A 12680-nucleotide genomic window follows, 5' to 3' on the forward strand; every position below is an offset into this window, starting at 1 on the left:
TTTCACTTTGTGGAACGACGCCCAAACCAGCAAGCCACGCTGGCCAGGGCTCAATTCGCTGACATTCTCCTTCTGCCTCCAGAGAAGTTGTCAGGCTCTGAATGGGTGAGACCCTCCGGAGAGCGGAGGCCTCAGAAGGGCGGGCGTGAGGAGGGGAGGCTGAGACACAGAGGGCGCTCCGCAGCTGGCAAGGGGGGCAGGGCCTGGCGGTGGAGCTCCCCAGGGCGACCCACGGCCTCCGGGCTGAGGAAGTGTGCCTGCCGGGCACTGACCGTGGCCGACCGGGCCTGGAGGCTGTGGGCTTGCTCAGCTGCTCTGGACATTTCCATGCACCACTCACAGGTCCTCACACGCTGTGAGCGAGGAACTAGTAGCCCCCTGGACACACAGACTAGAAAGGAGGCCAAGGCTTCAGCTCCTGGGCTTTCCCAGTGCCCAGAGCTGGTGGTTCGGCTCCTGAGGCTCTTGATCAACCTTAGACGGGGTGCTAGTCGTCCACAATGATGCCACCGTCCGATTTAGGATGGTGATGTCATCACAGATTTGACATTGTGTCCTGTCCATATTCATTTCTGTTGCTGAGTGGCCCACACAGTGTGTCCATCAGCTGATCGTCACAGTGATCTCTGATGCACTTGTGGTTTCCCACCTACACCTTCGTTTTTTCGGATCTCAGCTGAGGATAAGGTGAAAGTTCCACTTTCCCTCCTCTTGTGGCCAAATGTCAGGCAAAGTGGCAGAACTGGAAAGAACGTTAGCAATCACTCACTTCAGATTGATGAACCGAGCCTCAGAGAGGTTAAGTGACTTAACAGACAGCAAGTAAATACCAAATACCCGTAAGAACTCTGGCCTCCTGCCCGGTTTTCTCTCTGTGCTGTCACTGTACAGAGTGTTTCCTGGAAGGACCTAGAATGCAATAGAAGTTAGTCTTTGCTAAACATCATTTGAAGTTAAAACTCAATCGGTACAGGTAGCGTGTCTGCCACGCCAGTGCCGAGATCTGCCTCTGGGAGCAGAGGCTGTATTCAGGTGCAGTTAATGGACTGAATGTGTTGAAACCTACCCCTACTGAGATCGCATTAGTAGGTGGGGGCTTTTGGGAGGTGATCAGGTTATGAGGGTGGAGTCCTCAAGAATGGGTTACTGTTCCTTTGAAAGAGACCCCCAAGACCTCCTGCCCCCTTCACCATGTAGGACACAGTGAGAAGACAGTAACTGCAACTCAGAGGAGAGTTCTCAGCAGAGCCTAACCGTGCGGGCCCCGTGGTCTTGGACTTGGGGCTCCTGGAACTGTAGGAGTAAGTTTCTGTTGTTTATAAGCTTCCCAGTCTGTGGTCCTTTGTCATAGCTGCCCAGATGGACCAAGACAGGTGTCAAGGTATTAGGAGATAAACATAATTTAGATCTGCACACAGTGCGTTCCCAAGGCAGACGGCATTGAGGGATGTGTGCTGAGCCGCCTCCACCATGTCTGTCCGTTTTCAAACACGTGTGAGCATGGGGGCCGCCCCTGGGGAGTGAGTTTCCCTGGGTGTCATCATGGCCACTGTTTTTGGAATGTGTATCCACAGAAATGAGTCTGTGTTATTGCTATTTCACTTTAATCAGGAGATTTAAATAACATTTCCCAAAATTGTTAGACACACTGCAGATGGTGTAGGAAGTTATTTTTAGGTGACACCCCTATAAACATGTTTTATTGAAGTATCTGTGTACTTACTTCATACATTAAAATATATTCTAAAAGGCATATTTGATAAATAACTGGTAAGCAACACATACAAAGTTAAAACTCAACAACATGAAAACAACTGAAAAAATAGGCAAAGATATCAATAGTTGCCTCACCAAAGATGTACAGATTGCAAATAAGCATATGAAGAGATGCTCCACATCATACAGCATCAGGGCAAATTCAACACCGTCCCACACCCACGAGTGACAGAATGGCCAAGGTCGGCACACTGACAGCAGCAGATGCTGGTGGAGACGTTGGTGTGGCAGCAGCTCTCACCCCCCGCTGGTGGGAGCGCTGCCTGGTGCAGCTGCCTGGACAGCAGTTTGCAGTTTTGTATAAAACCGAACAGTCCAGCAACCCTGCTCCTTGGTGTTTACCCAAAAAAGCTGAAAACGTGTCCACACGAAAACCCGCACGTGGATGTTTACAGTGGTAACTGGCGACAACTGGAAGCAACCACGATGTCCTCCAGGAGGCGATGGAGAGATACACTGCGGTACATCTAGGCAATGGAATGTCATTCAGTGCTAAGAAAATGAGTTATCCTGTCATGAAAAAGACACGGAGGAACCTTAAATGCACGTTTAGTGAAAGAAACCACCTGAAAAGCCTACTGACTCTGACTGCAGCTGTGTGACGTTCTGGGAAAGGAAAAACTGGAGACAGTTGGAGGAGGAGTTGGGGTGGGAGGGAAGGGGTGAGCAGGTGGAGCACAGAAAGATTTGGAGGCGGGGAGACTGTCCTCTCAGACCATGATGGTGGACACGTGAAGTGCATTTGTCAAATCCCACAGAATGTCAACACCAAGCATGAACGTAGTGTAAAGTGTGGAATTTGGTTATTACTACTGTGTCGGTGCTGGTCCAGTACATGCACCACACTAACACACAATGTTATTCATAGGACAAACTGTATTTAGGGGAGGTTATTTGGGAACTCTACCAGCTGCTCAGTTTTGTCGTTAATCTGGGGGGAAAAAACCCTATCAGTTAAGAAAGACCTCAGAGTTGTAGCTTGATAAGTAGATGTTATCACAAGCATTCAGGGCGTGCTGGTCACCTTTTCAGCCCTGGAGGCCGTGCCCCAGCAGGAAAGAGCAGGTCTGCCTCGCTCCTGAGACAGTGCGTGTGGCAGCACTTGCCACCAGGTGGCGATCTAATACGCAGCTCTCTTTCTGAAACACATCCCTGGGGCTAGTAACCCCAAGAGGGAGCCACCCACTCCTTTTGATGAGTGTCATTCCCACCCTTGGCCTGGTCAGCGCAGCTCAGGGTCACTGACTCTATGGTTAGCCCAGAGCAGCCTACTCAGCCTCCCGGGGTCTTGGCACCAGTAGAAAACAGTGGTGACTAACTGCACTGGCACAGGGGTGAAGCTGCTCTGGAGAGAAAGGGGAGGCCTCCTCTGTATACCCCACCTCCCAGGGCCAGGCAGCTGGAGTCAGGGAGCTGAGCTGACTCAGCTGAGCTACAGTCAGTGGGGAATGAAGTGAGAAGCCCTACCACCAATCTGGTTGGAATTCGGGAGAAGGAGTGGGGCTGTGGCCATGTTTAGAAGTAATTCCCCAAACTCTTAATGAATCCCTGAAAGTGTAAACGCCTGGGCGCACCATGAGGAACCTGCAGACATCAGAGACTGAGAGGTCTCACAAGTTTCAGATGAAAACTACAACCACCAGAATAACACAAAAACACAAAATACTGTGTTTTCAGTGGATTGAAAGAAAATCATTGTCAGCCTAGAATTACTTAATTAGAAGAAAAAATATTTAGGAACAATATAAAGAAATTTTCAGGTCAACAAAAACCAAGAATGTGTGCTATTAGTCATGCTCACTAAATGAAACTAGAGCTTAGATGAGACAGAAAGCAGAAGGTCAGATACAAAAAGGAATTTAGAGGACAAAAATAATGGAGCACATAGGTATATTTAGACAAATTAGAGTACTAAATAAAATGTCTCCTGCATTTTTAAAGCAGAATTAAAACAACAGTATTAAATTAAGAGAAGGATAAAGACTAACATTCTCTTTTCATAAGTATCGTCTAAGTTTCTGGGGATGCTTAGCAGACTGTAGTACGTAATTTTCAAACTAGTGAAGGAAAAAAGTAGGATGAGAAAACCACCAAAAGAAACAAGGAAGAAAAATAAATTTAGATGATCTGGGACAAATGGAAAGCAAAAAACAAAATAGATATAAATGTTCATATTAACACCAAAATAAGTATGAGAATATACACAGCATGTTCATAAAAACAGACCAAAAAATTGTATAACCTGAAAGTCCATCAATAATGGGTTGAATCTGGCAAAAGTATCCAAACTTTTGGTGTCTCTAAGCCCCATGGGAAGAAGAGTTGTCTTGGGCAACACATTAAATACACAAACACTAATGAAAGCTGATGAGCACCCTGGCTGGTGTAGCTCAGTGGATTGAGCATAGGCCCGTGAACCAGAGGATTGCAGTTCGATTCCCAGTCAGGGCACATGCCTGTGTTGCAGGCCAGTTCCCTGCAGGCTATTTCTCAGCAGAGGAAGCACTAGAGGCAACCATACATTGATGTTTCTCTCTCTCTCCTTCCCCTCTAAAGATAAATAAAATCTTGCAAAAAAAAAGTTTTTAAGTAACTTTACGATTCTGTGTTGGGCTGCGTTCATAGCCATCCTGAGCCGCATGTGGCCCATGGGCCGTGGGTTGGGCACCCCTGGCAGTGCCTTGTGTTACAGTGAAATACTGTAGTGAAAATAAGTGAGTTACAGCTGTGTGCATCAACATCAATAAATCTCACAAGCATCATAATGACTGAAGATGCAAGACATGGAAGAACTTTGAAAAGATTTCAAACTGGACCAACATTTCATGCATTTAAATACATCTAACTAAAATGCGCAACCACAAAGGCAAGGGGATAATGTTCACAGAACCAGGAGAGGTGCTTCTAGGAGGAGAACGTGCCTGGTGTGGTTCCGGGGAACGTGTGTTTCACGCCCCTTTGAGTGTCCCCTATAGCCATCTACTTTAAACAAAAAGGAAGGTAACTGCAGCCTCCGAGGAACTCTTGAGAAGTCTAGGAGGTTACATCTGGGAAACCAGCCCTCATACAACCTACCAGAACAGGATCATGAATAAAGAGAAAATTTGAACAGACCTGTAATGAGTGAAGAGCTTGAAACAATATTTGAAAACCTCCTACTAAACAAATGCCCAGGACCACAAGGTTTCACCAGTGAATTCTAACAAACATTTAAAGAAGAATGAACCCAATCTTTCTCAAAACAGTTTTCCAAAAATTTGAAGAGAGGAACATTCACAAACTCATTTTAGGAGGCCAGAATCATCCCGATACCAAACCCAGATAAGGACACTAAAATAAAACTGCAAGCAAATTTTGAAAAAAATGATGCAAATCAATAAATGTGGTATGCCATGTTAGTAGAATGAAAAGATAGAAACCATATTTTCATTTTGATAGATGCAGGAAAAGCATTTGGCAATTAACATCCTTTCAAGATGAACTCTCAAGCTATTGGGCGTCGAGAAAACGTCTGCATAACGAAGGCCACAGTATGACAGGGCCACAGCTAACAGCACACTCGGTGAAATGTTCAAAAGCTCTGCCAAGGTCAGGAACAAGACAGGTGTTCGTGAACTAAAGGGGGGGAATGGTGGGGGAGGGGTGTGCAAGGTGGAGGGGAATGAGGGGGGAACTAGAACTGTAATGGCATAATCAATAAAATATATTTAAAAAAAAGAGGAGGGGCTCACTGCCACCACTGTTAGCACCACAAGGGCGGTCCTCGCCTTAGCAATTAGGCAAGAAAAAGAAACCAAAGGCATCTGTCAGGGGAAGGGGAAGCAGAACGACGGTCTCTCTGCCGATATTTGCGATGTGTACACACGGTGAAAAGAATCAACAGGGCTAGATGGTGAGAGGGACGCAGGTGTATTTTATGGGTGAGAATCTTGTAAGTGAGCACGTCTGCTTCTGTACTTGGGCTGCACAACACCTGGAGTTCAACTTTCTATTTTTATAACCACATAGGACTTCATTTAGTTTAGGTACTTACTTTTGACTCTCTACTCGTTTTTCCTCCATCCGCATGTATTCACGTGACTCGGATATACATTGCTTCCAGTTCTCTCCGGAACAAAACAGGGCGTACGTACAGTTATACACAGGCCACCGTCATCCAAGCTGATTTGTGAAGGGCCAAGGATTCTTACCACTTCCCTCCAACCAATTTTCTTAGCCTTGTATCATGACCCAGCCCTACTGTGCATATAGGAATGCTGTCAGACTGTGTCTCCTCTTCTTACGTACATTTCTGCTTTGTTGTAACTAGTTGTACAGGGTGAACGAGTAAGTCTTAGTTCGAGCCTTGGATCTGCTTACAGCCTTTGTGGCCTGAACCACATTACTTTTTTGAGCCTCAGCATTGTCACCTTTAAAATGGTACTTTACAGGATTGTTGTAAGGATATAAGTAAGTATTCAACAACAGCAGCTGTTCATAATTAACTCTCACTGGCCAGCGGTCCCCAACTTGTTTTGTCACCAGGCACCAGTTTCACGGAAAAGTTTTTCCACTGATCAGGACGGTGGAGGTTGGGGACCCCTCCCACTGGCCACGCACTGGCTGGCTCTTGACGGATAGAAAAGCTCTCTGGGCCTGTTTCTTTTAAACGTAAGTGAAGATATAGAAAGCACCTGATAGGTGACCGTCCTAGTTAATTTTAGATTTTTCCTCCTTTACCTGTTGCCTCCCCAAGAAGTCTTCTCTTACCATGATACACTATAACCATTTAGCTAGGAGTGAGCTGAGAGTCTGTCCCATCTTGGAATTCTTCTTCTCGAGGTTCTCCGTGGATCTGTCAATGCTCCACTCTAGTATTTTGGCTACTGCGGTGTCTTTCCTGCCCCGTGGTTCCAAGCGCCTTGTATTTCCTCACAGCACCTCGCACGCAGTCCGTGGTCATTATTTACCGCCTAACTTCGATGCAGAGGCTGCCAGTCCAGGTTCTTCGGGCTGACTGAGCCAGTGAGCATTCCTTCTCCGACTGCGAGGCCCCTTAACCTCCCAATATGCTGGGGGTCCTGTTCGCGGCACAACTTCGTGGGGATTTGGACGGACGAGAAACCTCCATGGGTTGGTCGTATTCCGTGGACAGGCGCGCGGGGGCCTGGGTGTATCCCCTCCGTCAGGTCCCGGGTCTGCGCGCCAGGCGCTCTCCGAGGCCGTCCTGACACTCCTCGTGGCGCCACCGCGGAATGGCCACCGGGGATGGGTTTCCGACTCACCCCGCTGCCCACCTGAGAAGCGCTTTCAGCACCCGCCAATTACGTGGGCAGCTTTCCTCGTTACCGCCCCGACGGCTGTCCCAGCGGGGTGACTCGTCTGGCCACAGGTCGGGAGGGTCCCCCAGGTGACGCCAGCCGTCGGGTCCCGGGCCACCAGGGGACGCCGTTCGTCCGTCCGGTGCTCCAGGCCCGAAGGCAGACAGCGCATGCGCAGGGCGCCCCTCCCCCCCCCACCCCGCGCCCAACGACCCCAACGCGGCCCACCAAGTCATGGAACCCACCGCAGTGGGTGCGATTCTGGTGCTGCCGTTAGTTCGCTCCGGCGCCTTACCCCCGTGAGGTCCACAGGCGCACGGCCGGGCGCCGTGGCCGCCTGCCTGGGCCGCTCTGCCCGCCTCCGCGCTCGGCGGGGCGCGCGCCGCGTCCCCGTAGCTTGTCCCCGCGCGTGCGCGCTCCGCCGAGCGTATGTGTGTGAGTGTGTGTGCGGCCGAGGGGAGGGCCGCCACCGCCGCCGACGATGCCGCGGGGCCGCCCCCCGAAGCCCAAGGAGAGCCAGGCGCGCGGCGACACCGGTAAGCGGCCCTTATCCGCCGCCGCTGTGCCACTCCGCGCGAATATAGTCCCCGGATGCGGCGCGGAGGGCGCTGGGAGCGGCCGGGCCGGGCGGGGCAGCGAGAACCCGGGAGGGCCGGCCGGGCCAGGAGGGCCGGAGACCGCGCAGCGCTCTTCTGCTTCGCCGCCGCTGCTGCCGCCGCCCGACTGCCAACCGCAGGCGCGGGCGGAATGATACGGCGCCGGCCCTCCGCCGGCTGGGCCTACTTTCCTGGGCCGGCGGCGGCGGCGGCGGCGGGCCGGGGGCGAGGTGCGCGCCGCCCTCTTCCCCCTCCCCCCTCCCTCTTCTCCCTCCCCTCTCCTTCCACCTCCTCCTCCCTCCACTTCTCCGCGTGGCCCAGCGTCGTCCGTCAGCCAGCCCGCCCGTCCGCCCGCCCGCTCGCGGGGATCGCACCCTTCCCGGCCCCGCCGCTCCGCTGGGGAGGCCTGTGGGCGCAGGTGCCTGCGCGGCCGAGCGGCTGGCGGGACGGCGGGGCCGGGAGCCCGGGGCGATGGGGGGGCCCTTGGCGTCTGCGGGATGCAAGGCCAGCCCTAGGGATCGAGTGGGTTCCCTACAGAGACTCGCCCTGGTGTCGTCGGGGCTCCGTCATACTCAGGGCCCTTGCCCTGCGATGGGGTGCCCAGCCTCTGCGAATGTGGGTGCCGGTGCGCTGCCTGCCGTGCTCACTCAGCATCTGCGCGCGATCTGCACGCCCTGCTGACCGCCCTTCCAGCGGCGCTCAGTGAAGGCGTGCAGGACAGATGGGGACGAAAGTGAAGTGCACTGCAGCCAGGCCTGACCCCTCATGCTGCTGCCCCACTCTGGGTGCGTCGGCCTCCATCCACGTGCCGCTGGGCCTGTGTATTAACCGCCCCAGCTGTTATGGGCGGGAGCTGGGGACTGAGGTGACCCTGTTCTGTTCGCTGTTCATTTACTGCACCTTGTCACGGCTCCTGCTGCACAGAAGTAATGTCTGGGTGACTTGAACTAGGCTCAGGACACGGAAAGGTCATTTTTTGCAGCCCTCTGTTTTATCACGTGTTACCAAGTGGCATTGTCAGCTGCTGGGTTTCTCACCAGGAAGCCTTTTAGCCACCTCACCAGCGTGCATCTGGGGCCCCTCCACCAGGCCTGGTGCCCGTGCTGCCCCAGGCTCCGCCTTCAGAGCCTTCTCACTGGTTTCTGCTGGAGTGTCCCATCACTCCAGGCCTGTCCGCCTCCAGGGTCCCTTTAAGACATCCATCATGTGGTCCACTCCCCAGTTGGAGCTCCCGAATGGGTTCCTCCTCTCCTTGACAGTGAAGCCCATGGGCCTCGTTGCTCTGGCCTTGGCCCAGCTCCTCCCTGGGTCCTGCTCTAGCCCAAGTCCCTTGTCCTCTTCCATGGTGTCTCCATGTGGGGCCTGTGGTCCCCATGCGGGAAGTCCACCTCCCACGCCTGCAGTGGGTCTCAGTGCTCCGACCTCCTGTAGCCGTCTCCTTCCACCTGCCACAGTGATCCCCAAAGTGCGCTTTGGGGATCCCTGGGCATCTACACACTGCCAGGCTCTTCGACGTGCTGTCACAGCGATCCCAGCACTGCTGGGCTCTGTTACTTGGTGCCTGTTTGCACTAATTGCACAATAATAGCAACAAGGCCTTGGTGCACATCACACAGTGGCGGCACCAAGCCTCAAAGCCGCCATGTGTGTAATAGTACATCGCTTGGAGACTGTGCACCGCTGCCCGGCCAGCCCAGAAGCAGGCGCCAGGGCCCACCCGCCCTTAAGGCACCCACAAAAAGACCTGCAAAAGTGAAAGTTCTGACACTTTTTTGAAGAGTATAGTTTTCAGAAAAATGTGTATGTTAAATGTAGTAGGTATATTTTTAAACAAATATTTTAAAATTGCTCAGTTTTAATTTCTAACAAAATATCAGTAAGTGTAACTCAGTGTAAACTTAAGGTTACTGGGTCCTCAGTGGTACTGGAGAACATAAAAGGGTCCTGGGACCAAACTGTTGAAGGATCATTATTTTCTCAGTTTACTCCCTTAGTGATATAACTGGAAATTATTTTTTGTCATCCATTATGCATTTTATTTCTAAGAAAAACCCAGAAGGTAGGTGGGGATTTTTAGAAGTAAGGGAAATGAGGCTCAGAGAGGGAAAGACATTTGGAAGGTCTGCCCAGCTGGTCAAGGTCAGAGTTGGGGCTGGAAGCTACATGCGCACCCGGAGTGTGCATGTCAGTCACTGCTCTGCCTGGGAAAGTAGGAAGCCCTGAGCGGTGGCTGACTCACTGATTCGGCACAGGTCTCAAGGTACTTTCTGTGGCTGGTGGGCCCTGCAGGGTGGGGCTGGGGGTGCAGACCTCAGTGTCTGAGAAAGGACCTGGCCTTGCTCGCTGCGGACTGTGCCCAGGTGGGCGGGAGCACTTGGTGGCAGCAGGGAAGTCTGGGCTTCCCAGAGGAAATGGTGTCAAACAGAAATGTCACGAAGTGGTGAGGAGTGGGTCTGCTTGGGGACGTTTCTTGACATAGTGGTTGGCTTGGGGCCCAAGAAAGAAGTGAGCCTTCTCTCTAAGTTGACCAGGGAACATTTATTGAGCACCAGCTCTGTGCCCCAGGCACGACCCTGGGGAAATAGTACCTGACTTACGTTACTTTTCTCCCCGTAAGTAGTGATGTCTCCTTGATGGAAGCCATGGTAGGGGTCTCTCCTGGCTTCCGTCAGTTTCTTCAGAAGACGGCACGAAGCTTTCCTCCCGAGCTGGCACCCGTGGTTGGGCGCCTGCTCCGTGTTCTGGCGGAGAGCTGAGACCGGCGGACGGTGAGCCAGACGGGAGAACAGGTCTCTTCTGGCCCTGATTGCTGGTTCAGGCCACTGTAGGTTTCTGTGGTTGAATTCAGAGACTCTGTGTGCCTCCCTTGGAGGAGGGAGGCCCCCGGGATGGGCTGCCAGGGCAGAGCTCGCACTGTGAACAGGGCAGCGGCAGCCTGGGGCCCTCTGGTTTTTGGGCGACTCATTTGCTTCAGCAGCAAAACTAGGTGTGATTGGTGGGGAACAGTTCAGGGGAGACTGATGCTGCTTAAAACGGTGGCTTTCCCAACCGCAGTAGGCATCCAAGGATGAAAAGATTTCTTCATAAAGGAGCACCCTCTCCTTTCTGTAACTGAGTTTCTTAGGTAGGCAGAAGCTTGGGGTGCTCAGAATTTTGAGGAAAGTTGGATGGTGCAACACTGGTCATGAGCCTGGAATCACTAGTAAGTTACCATGGGTTCCAAATCCTCCTCTTTGACCCAAAACTGATCTGGGAGAACCACACTCAACACGAATTCCTCACCAGAGTCAACCCTGCAGTGCTTTGTACGGTGACTCTGTGTCAGGGCCCCTACGTGGTCTCTGCACACAAAGGCAGGGTCCCTGTGCCAGAGGGTCCATGTGCTTTCCAGACCGCTCTTCGGTCCCAGGGTTTGGCCTGATGTATCACCACCCCTGGTTGGGGCTGTCACCCGATGGGACTTCAGGAAGTGCCTGGGACCCTCACTGAGCTCGGTTACATTAGAGCCCGTGAGACGGGACCGAGGTGACCCACCTTGCCGCCAAGGTCCCAGTTGAGAACCACTGGCTGACAGAAAAGCTGCTCCAGTTGAGGAGAGGGTGGCAGAGGGGTTCGGGGACAACCTGCACCTCTGAGGCGCCTGCACCTCAGCGCCGTTGAAAACTGCCGCTCCGGTGGGTGAAAATGGGGAACTCCTGTGATTGGCTAAAGAATGTGGAGAGATGATGCCCTGGATTCCCAGGTCAGACTCACTGGCCTGTGGGTCTGACCACGCTGGCAAAGGCGTGATGGGGCTGAAGACAGAGGTGCTGGGCGCGCACCACCGGCTCTGGGCGGCACGGAGGACTGCGACATAGCCTGTCCCTGGGGCAGGCGCTGCTCTGTGCTGTGCGCTGGTGGCGTGGCTTAGGAGATTCCGAGACAGGCCAGAGACACCTCTGAGCCCTTGTTTTGAGCAGATAGAACGTCTGCCTCAAAAAGTGCACAGTGTCAGTGACCAGTACCTGGAACGTGAGCAGTACCTTAAAGCTCCTGTTGCCTCTGACCAGGTGCCCTGCACCCTCCCCACCTGTCGTCTTCTGATGCACACTTCTGGTGCCTACAAAGATTCTCCCTGGTTTTGAGCTGAATCGAATGCACACTGTGTGCCCTCTCGTTTATGGCTCCCTTCATTCAGTATTTGTCTCTATGAGATCATCCTTGTGCTTATATAGCTGAGACGTGTTCATGTTCGTAGGTGTATAGTATTCCACTCTGCGAACACTCTGCCATTTAATTTGTTCTTTGTCCTGTAGATACTTGGCTTGTTTCCAGTTTGGAGACTATTAAGAGTAAATGCTGCTGTGAGCGTCTTTGCGTTCTTGGGTCAAAGTGGACAATACTAAATTGTCTTCCTCTGACAGTGCAAGACACTTTCTGTATATGTAGGAGAATGATTTCTTGCTCTGTTTTTCGCTCTACAGATCAGTATGAACTTTAGCTAAAACTAAAGTGCTGTAATATACATCTTTCTTTTGTATTCCCTTCTTTCTCTAGATTAGGGTCAACTGCCTACAGCCTCACCTGTCTGGTAAACAAAGTTTCACGGGAAGGAGCCACCCTCATCATCTGTGGTAGCTCTTGGGCTGCAGTGGCAGATTCGAGGCATTATGGCAGACACCTCCTCATCCCCAAAGTGTAGAACAGTTCCCAAGTGGCAGCTCCTGCCCGAGTAATCAACTGTGATTCCACTGCAGCTGCCCTCACCCACACGCGTCCCTGAAGTCTCCTTGCCTTCCCTGCTCCAGCTCCGGAGTGACAAAGGCATTATTTTCTCCAGTAGCAGCCGGAAGAGTCACTGCGGCCTAATCTCTAAGCCGATGAGGGCCTTTGGCCCGGCCCTGGGGCAGAAAGGCAGGGTGCTGCTCCAAGAGGTATCTTCTGAAAACGGACACAGGGCGGCCCTCTCTGTCTGCGTCACATCTCTCTGTCCAGCCCACTGCTGGGTGTTGTGGCTGTGCGTGTCGAG

At 52.4% G+C, this 12680-nt stretch overlaps 1 protein-coding gene and 1 long non-coding RNA gene across 6 annotated transcripts in view; one reads left to right on the plus strand and one right to left on the minus strand.

Annotated features, from left to right (window-relative positions):
- Positions 1-1667: 1667 nt before the first annotated feature.
- Positions 1668-7256, minus strand: LOC128627280 (uncharacterized). Its single transcript, XR_008391439.1, has 2 exons — positions 5810-7256; positions 1668-2286 (listed from the first exon to the last, which is right to left on the minus strand). It is a non-coding gene; the product is annotated as an uncharacterized LOC128627280 (long non-coding RNA).
- A 35-nt stretch (positions 7257-7291) lies between these two features.
- Positions 7292-12680, plus strand: part of ZNF236 (zinc finger protein 236) — a 68509-nt gene continuing 63120 nt past the window's right edge. For all 5 annotated transcript variants that reach the window (XM_053664255.1, XM_053664257.1, XM_053664256.1 and 2 more), the window contains exon 1: positions 7292-7612. In XM_053664255.1, coding sequence (XP_053520230.1) covers positions 7558-7612 — 55 coding nt within the window. In that variant the 5' untranslated portion in view covers positions 7292-7557. The remainder of the gene's footprint in view (positions 7613-12680) is intronic.

Source organism: Artibeus jamaicensis, unplaced genomic scaffold, assembly GCF_021234435.1.
Source record: "Artibeus jamaicensis isolate MK-2021 breed Jamaican fruit bat unplaced genomic scaffold, CSHL_Jam_final contig_354, whole genome shotgun sequence".
NCBI classification, from domain to species: domain Eukaryota; kingdom Metazoa; phylum Chordata; class Mammalia; order Chiroptera; family Phyllostomidae; genus Artibeus; species Artibeus jamaicensis.